Here is an 8,077-nt window from a genome sequence, read left to right on the forward strand (position 1 = left end):
ACATCTGCTGCTGTCAGGCCTGCAGGTATCAGGCTGTTGTTCTCCTTCATCTCATAGTGGACAGGAATTATTTTTTGGAGCGGCACAAATAATTTGTGTGGCATCAGATTTGATGCAGAACAGCTGATTGTTCTGTAAATAGTTTGAAATGTTTGTTTAAAAAACGCCTTGGCTGCATTTTTAGGTAAACAGCTGCAAAAAACTTTGTTTGCATAACTCAGTTACTTTTTTGAAGAAGTAACTATATAATTAACTGCCCAGCTTTGGTCATTATTTACTGTATTTGCAGACAGAGTTACAGACTCTCTCCCAGACCACAGACTCATCATACAAGTCAGAGCTTTATTAAAAAAAAGAAAACAGAAAGTCGTGTTTTCAAAATTGGAGTTCAAGTTATTTTTCCTTATTTTTCCTTGTGTTAACATACTGCACAGGACAAGAACAAGATTTATTTAAGTTTTCATTGTAAGTGGGCTAAAGTATGGGCTCAAAATGTGGTCATAAATATTTTGTACTTGTAAATCAGTTTCGTATGTGCAAAAAGAATTTGTGTGCGTAAAAAATATTTGTGTGTGGACTTAGCAAAAAAAAAAAAAAACCCTGCAAGTTACAAGTAGGAATTTTGACCCTATTTTTCTTCCTTTCATCTGATTGGTCAATGTCATGTCAATCACAAATGTAACAATCCAATCAGAGAACAGATGGGTTTGGCTGTCAGGGGGGCGCTTTTTTGAATTCACATTTAATTAATTCATCTTTGATTGAACTTTTTTTCCCTCAGGTTGGATTGTGTGAGGTGACCTGAGTTCACTCTGGGTATACATCTGCACAGGTAACCACCACAAGAAAAACATATATATAATCATTCTTACTCACCTTTTGTTTGATTCATATTTGAGAGGGATAATAAATCCATCCATCCATTCTTTTCTGTTTATCCTTTTCAGGGACATGTCCAGAGACAGACAGCTGCTTGTATAAAGATGACACTTTTGAAGGCAACACTCTCATTACCATGGCAACCACCTACTGGCCTCAGGTCAAGCCTGAAGAGTTAGAGAAAGGGGCTAGAGTGCATTTTATAGCACCAGATTTATGTCCCTGTTTTCGTCATTTCGAGCTGATTGGAGACCAAAACAACCAATGGGATATTTTTGCATCCAAGTCTGTGATTGGCTGGTTTTGTGGCACAAATATAACGGTGTACAGAAATGTTGAGAGCGCGAGCGACACATCGCGAGGAAGCGCAAGTGCAAAAAGTGAGGAGAGGGGCTGCTGTGTGGTGTGTGGATAATAGCAAACACTGAAATACAGTTTGCACGCAGGAATGCTTTTCTTCGCTCAAAATAAATTTCTCCTGAAAATGCAACACTTGCACCTGCAAACTTTTTTTACGTGCGCTCAGAATAGTGGCACAAAAACAACGACACATCCGGGGATTCTGAGCGTACTCGGGCGGCGACTGATGACGTTGACTGATCGGGATTGGGCTGTGGGTTTGTTACAGTTGTCGGCTTTTCTAACTTCGACGAAACTCCAGCTGACGCGTGCTGGTGGTAAATTGTTTTTGTTTAGGTGTTTTTTGTTGTTGTGTTTTGCTTAGTTTAATTAATCAGACAAAGGTTCATGTAACTTCAGAGGAAGAAGCGGCAGAGTTTGTTCAGGAAGTTTCGCATTCATTAAACTTCTCTTCAAACCATGGCGTGCGCGGTGAACGGCATGTCAGGTAAGCTCGCCTTACCGGCAGATGACTTCTTGTGTCATTGTTGCTTTTTACTGCGCCTGCAGTGTAACTACGGACAACACGGACCTGTTCTGTTTTTATCTTCCACAGATGAGAGAATCGGGGAAGCCCTCATCAAAGAGTGAGTTCCGTTCTATGCTTTCATCGTTGCTCTTTCCCAGTCGCTTTGCTCTTTAACCACCTACCACAAAGTGCTCAGTGATGTTTTACAATAAATCTTTTTTGGTTCCTTAAGTTGTTGGAGCACAGTAAAAGTGATTACGACTTTGGGGTTACACTGCTTTTCTGAGTAACTAAGGAAAGCAGTAAGATTATGTCTTTCATCATTAAAACTCTTGATAGAATTATTCAGTCATTAGACATTTTTAAACATATTTATTCCTGTGGTAGCTCATGTGAAGATATTGTATTAATTATAACACTTAATAATACGTTTTAACCCAACCCTGTTCAAGTCCTTATCTGAATTAAGTTTCATTTTCATCTTACAGGAACTGTAAGCACGTAAACCGCACCAGTCATAAAAAGAACTGTGTCATAGAATTATTGACCTCTTTCTACAGGCTAAGTATAGATGTCAAATCTCTTAACATATGTAATCTAATTTTTAGTATGTGTTGATGCACACTCAATCATCCAGGTACGTAAATCCCAAAAGGTTGATTCTGTTCATCTGGACGTTTTCAGTGGGACAAATGTTTCGTCGCTCTTCCAGGTGACTTCTTCAGTCTGCAGGTTTCCCGGGCCATTCTTCATTCGCTACGTCCAGATGAACAGAATCAAACTTTTGGGATCATTTGTAGTAATTGTACAGCACTTCGTATTCCATCCTGACATATATACTATCCTGGAATCAGTTATTTATTGTTTAGAACATCCTTTGAAATAGCTTTAAAAACACTCTTTGTGTGAACTAACACCAGGGTTTGACTACAGAACGAATTTATGTTGATGAGGCTGACATGCCAGCTGCAACCTCCCCGGTGTTTGGACATTTTCCTGCATTAGATACATCTGGGAACATTGATCCTATGCTGTTTTCCTGCATCTGAGTCCTAATCCTAAAATCCTTGCTCCAGGGCTGTTTCTTATATCAAACGCATGCTTTTCATTCATCCTCCTGGCTTGAATCTGAATTGCCTCGCTGTTTCATGAAACACTTTCACATCTATACTGGTTTATATATAATCGGTGCGCTCTCAGAATGTTGCTTCTTACTGACAACTGGCTGCATCTTTGTATATAAATTAGCGCGCTGTCAGTAGATCACCCCGTGATTGTGACTTCACAGTAATTTTCCTCACTTAGTAAATCTGTCTAATAGCATATACAAAATTAAGTACATGTTATTTTCTAATATTTACCTGCTTTGTCGTTCCTGTAACTACAGTAACAGTCTTTCCACCATCACTTATCCCAGCTGAATATTTAAGTAAAAAATAATTGATGTTAATCCTGTAGAGGGCAGTACAGCATTAGTAATGAACACTGATTATGCAAAACCTTAAAGTAAACCTTCATTTATAAAAGGTCACTACTCACAAGACTTAGAGCCCATGTCCATTCAGTGTAGGCCCTTTTCTAGCTACCTTGTGAGGGCATCCATATTGCTGCTGGGGACTTTAATAAGGCATGTGTGAAATCTGTACTCTTCAAATTTCACCAACATGTGTCCTACTAGTGGGACAGATCTGCGGCGAATGCCATCACTAGCAACCTTCACAGAGCACTGAGCCATCTGCAGAACAGGAAGAGCTACGTCAGGATGCTCTTTGTGGACTACAGCTCAGCATTGAACATCATAACCCCAGACATCCTTACCATCAAACTGCCTTCAGACTCCTCTTGCTACCTGCTCCTCGATCAATATCCCCTTTTAGTAGCTACTCCAGCGGTCCCCAACCCCCGGGGCACGGACCGGTACTACTCCATGAGTCGTTTGGTGCCGGGCCGCGAGAGTTGAGGCTCGGGTGTGAAATTTATGGTTGTCAGGGGTTTTATCGTTAACTCTGTTCCCCTGGGTCTTTCCCGTGTTGTAGTTGTGTGTCTTATTTTGAAAGAAATATGTACACGTTACCATAGCGACCAGAGAGCATTAAGGGGCAGTGAGGAGGACGTTACTCTCAGTGTTGTTGGCGCACTTCAGGAGGAAGCTGCTAAAAAATGTACACAATTACACAGTGAATTAGTTTATTATTATATTTACAAAGTACCACAGTTTTTGTCTCGGATCATTTTATTTTGTTGTATTCATCTGCCACGCCTTAAAGGCCGGTCCGTGAAGATATTGTCTGACATTAAACCGTCTGTGGAGCAAAAAATGTTGGGGCCCGCTGATCTACTCAGATCGACTGGTTTTCCATTACAGAAGAGCACTGTAATGTGCGTGGCTGTCGTCATAGCAATACGTAAATAACATGCGACGCAGGCGCTACAACAAAGGTGGATTTCAAGGCAAGAATATATCTGCTGCTTGGTCTGTGGCGTTCATCAGACTCGGGGATCACGGTGTTGCTTTTCAGCCATTTCTCTCGTTTCCAGGTTTCAAAAATGGCGGCTTTGATTTTGGTGAACGAGACGCATTGACTGATGACTTTTTTAGTACCTGCTCACCCGGGAACCAGGTACTAAAAAAGTACTTGATACGAAGTCAAATATGCTGACGACACCGTGGTAGCGCTCATTGCTGATGGAGATGAGATGCCGTACAGTAGCTGTGCAGTTAGCGATGCAATCACTGTATTTTGTCCAATAAAATAATCTCTTTTCCCAAGTACATCCAAACAGTTCACAGCATCACAGGTTACCACATGCCATTATACCACAGCTAATCACATCAGCTGATTTGTGTTGTTGCTTTGTGTTCATACCTAAATACTAAGAGAAAGATCACATGTGTCCTCATTAGGAGAGTGATTTGTGCTGCTGATATAAACCTACGGGCCTGCACGTTTATATTGTTAATCTTTAATTATGAGACGGTGTGCTTCAGAGTAACATGAAAACAATGTAACAAGTAGTATAATGAATTTCTTTCTCATGGGTGTAACTTACTGCATTCCTTTTAAGTTCTCCGTAAGATGTGTAATAATGTTTTTTTAGTAATGACGCTAACACTGAAGACAAAGAGGGGAAATACGTCTGACGTGAACAAACATTTGACCACGCAGTCTTTGGCATTCTGCTTAGAGGATACAAATGTAACCTTTACTGAAATTGATCTCAGTATTTCTAGTAAGGCAGATTATGGACATCGTGGTGGGGGGGGGGATTTGATATTTAGTGGACTGGGGGAGGCATGCGTCAGAGGAGTGTTCCTAGTTTCCATATCACAGGCCTAAAACCAGCAGGCCTGAAAAACACTCCCCCTGTGTTAGGGCTGCTCGATTATGGCAAAAATGATAACCACGATTATTTTCACTGACATTGAGATCTCGATTATTTGACGATATTTATTTAACAATAACAATGTGTTGAATAATGACTTTAAAGATTGTCAAAAAATAATATAAAACAGTGCAAATACTGATAACAGTGCAAATGTTTGCAATATAAAAATAAATGAAAAATGTAAACGTCTATGTTTAGTGAACTTTGCAGTGTTGCTCTGTGGTGCAGCTACACTGTAGCAAAGTTTACACACTGTGTCTACTTGATCCACGTCTGACTGAACCCATAATGTTTCCACACCACTGAAGTTTTTTTACCTCTGTTCAACCAACAGCCGTCACTCTCCAAATAACTTCTGTTGAGCTTTCCGAGCTTCCCTCGGGTCCTCTTAGTTGTTGTGACACGTGTTCGAAATGCAGAGAGGTGCACTCGATTTGCCACATGGAGCAGCGTGAGAGTAAAGCTTGAGGGAGGGGCTAATAATCGGCTCAGTCATTTTTAATGATCGTTGAAAGCCCAGATCGTAATCGAGATTAAAATTCGATTAATTGAGCAGCCCTAACCTGTGTTCCACCTGCAGACAGCGTTCACATCACCGTCTGCCTTTGGTGACTTTTTGGCAGCAGCTGTGACATTCAGCAGTGCCCTCATCGTTTTGACACACAAAACAATAACTACAGTACACACTAACTACACAAGACAGCACAACCCACTCTAAACACACTAAACACCACAAATCTCTCTCGTCTCAAAACTTGCTATGGATATCGCTCGCTTGCTCTCCCTCGCCACCATCACTTATAAACTTTCTCCTCTTCCTAAACAATCAAATGTCACAAGTTGCCATATTATTTTTTGATTGGTTAACATGGTACATTTTTCCACCAATAGGAAAGGGATGTCACGTGTTTTTGTTTTGTTGTGCTTGCCAGCGTTGTCCTTACAAAATGCACTTTAACCGTTTCTTTCCACAGTAAATGTGTAATGTAAAGTGTCAAAAACCTTAATGATTCTGAGTGGGAACACTGTTTAGCTAATATTAGTCTAAGAAGCCATGTTAAGCTCAGAGTTAGGGTCACGGGTACCTAATTGTGTGTTTTCTAACAGAGTCATAGAGGAAGAGCTGAAGGATGTGCCCTCAGAGGATGTCCCGCCTCTCACTCCACTGACTGTGGAGGGGAAGACTGAGCAGGAGGAGAAGCTGGTCAAGCAGCTGAGCAAAATGATACGCATCGTCGGTGACAGAGTGCAGCATGACCAAGAGTTTCAAGAGTGAGCTTTTCATCCTCAGATCTCATGTTAGGAGACTGCTTTAGTACAATAACACTGTAGTATATTGGATGAATGCAGCAGATTAATGTTGGCTCAATAAGCATTTACAGTGTACAGTTTGATTAAGTAGACGTCCTGCTGATGGAAGTTGTGGTGTGCAGACAAGTGTTTCATGTCTCTGTCATAAACTAGAAACGTCTGTCAGTCAGAATGCAATTTTAAGGGCTCTACGTGTTTTCAAAAACAGGTTGCTTACATTGTGGCTGTTCTGTTGCAGTGTGATAGATGGTGTGGCTTCTGGCTCTGGCTCCAAGTCAGAGAACTTCAGACGAGTGGCAGACAAAGTGTTTGAGGACGGCATCACCTGGGAGAGAATCGCTGTGCTCATCTATGTAGCCGGCAGGCTTGCTGTCAAGGTGAGTTGGTTTCAGTTTCCAGGACGTCTGAGAATCTAAAGCAGTCGTTATTGTTTTAATGATTTCATTGTTATTTTAGCATCATTAGTAGGGATGGGAACTGAGAACCAGTTTTCTACAGAAGCAGTTCCTGGTAGTTCAGGTCCTTTCAATTGTTATTCAGCTTGCCTATCAATTCTGCTTATGAGTTCTACAGTCAGCTGATTTCAGTTTGTGTGCCAGAGGAGCAAAACAGTATAGTAGTCTACAGTAGGTCTGCAATGATCATAATCGATGATGTCGACTACAAAAATGTGAATTTTATTGTCAACACTAGACTAATACCACGTAAATGTATTTTTGTAACTGCAGTACACTACAGGAAGCTATTGGGGGAGTAGCGCTTATATTGTCTGCCAAGACTGCACCAAGAAGAAGGCACAATCTGATGTCCTCGTGCTGGTGTTGTTCCCACATCATCTTAATAAATGTTGTTCCAGGTTCAACATTGCAAGTGACCAGTCACATTGTTGTGACGTCATACTTTTGCGACTTCGGAAAAAAAGTCTTAAAAAACAAACTGTAAGCATTATACATGTTGTCCTGGCAAAATTCAAATTTCATAAATGAATGAATCGCTTGGCTTGCAGAAGTATGACGTCACAACAATGTGACTGGTCACTTGCAATGTTGAACCTGGAACAACATTTATTATGATGATGTGGGAACAACGCCAGCACGAGGATATCAGATCATCATCGCGAACAGCAAAACAGGAGGACAGAAGAAAATGGAAACTGAGATTTAAAAAAATGTGAAAGCATTTTGCAGAAAATAAAGTTAAATGCAGAATGTCCAAAGCACTGCCCCCTGGAGGTGAGACGTAAGCTTTACAGTTAGTGCGTCACATTGATTCTTTGTTTATGTTAATATCTGTATAGTAATGTTTATGTTAGCGTACCTGCTCTTAAATTGGCGGTAACTATAATTAAATTGCATAGTCACAAAGGAGGAGAGAGGAGGGCAAGCAAAGAGAACCCAGAGAGTTATTTCAAACTTCCAACATGACAAGAAACTCATTTCTATTCAGTTCAATTTTATTTATATAGCGCCAAATCACAACAAAAGTCGCCTCAAGGCGCTTCATAGATACAGAGAAAAACTCAACAATCATATGACCCCCTATGAGCAGCACTTTGGCAACAGTGGGAAGGAAAAACTCCCTTTTAACAGGAAGAAACCTCCAGCAGAACCAGGCTCAGGGAGGGGCGGGGCC

The 8,077-nt window shown here is 40.9% G+C and overlaps 1 protein-coding gene across 1 annotated transcript in view; it reads left to right on the top strand.

Annotated features, from left to right (window-relative positions):
* The first annotated feature begins 1,458 nt into the window (after nucleotides 1–1,458).
* LOC102199142 (bcl-2 homologous antagonist/killer-like) overlaps nucleotides 1,459–8,077 on the top strand; it is a 42,981-nt gene continuing 36,362 nt past the window's right edge. The window contains exons 1-6 of the mRNA XM_013915053.1: nucleotides 1,459–1,556; nucleotides 1,639–1,726; nucleotides 1,835–1,865; nucleotides 6,242–6,406; nucleotides 6,684–6,822; nucleotides 7,174–7,268. Coding sequence (XP_013770507.1) covers nucleotides 1,699–1,726; nucleotides 1,835–1,865; nucleotides 6,242–6,406; nucleotides 6,684–6,822; nucleotides 7,174–7,268 — 458 coding nt within the window. The 5' untranslated portion in view covers nucleotides 1,459–1,556; nucleotides 1,639–1,698. The remainder of the gene's footprint in view (nucleotides 1,557–1,638; nucleotides 1,727–1,834; nucleotides 1,866–6,241; nucleotides 6,407–6,683; nucleotides 6,823–7,173; nucleotides 7,269–8,077) is intronic.

Source organism: Pundamilia nyererei, unplaced genomic scaffold, assembly GCF_000239375.1.
Source record: "Pundamilia nyererei isolate P.nyererei 1_Seehausen unplaced genomic scaffold, PunNye1.0 scaffold00252, whole genome shotgun sequence".
NCBI classification, from domain to species: Eukaryota; Metazoa; Chordata; class Actinopteri; order Cichliformes; family Cichlidae; genus Pundamilia; species Pundamilia nyererei.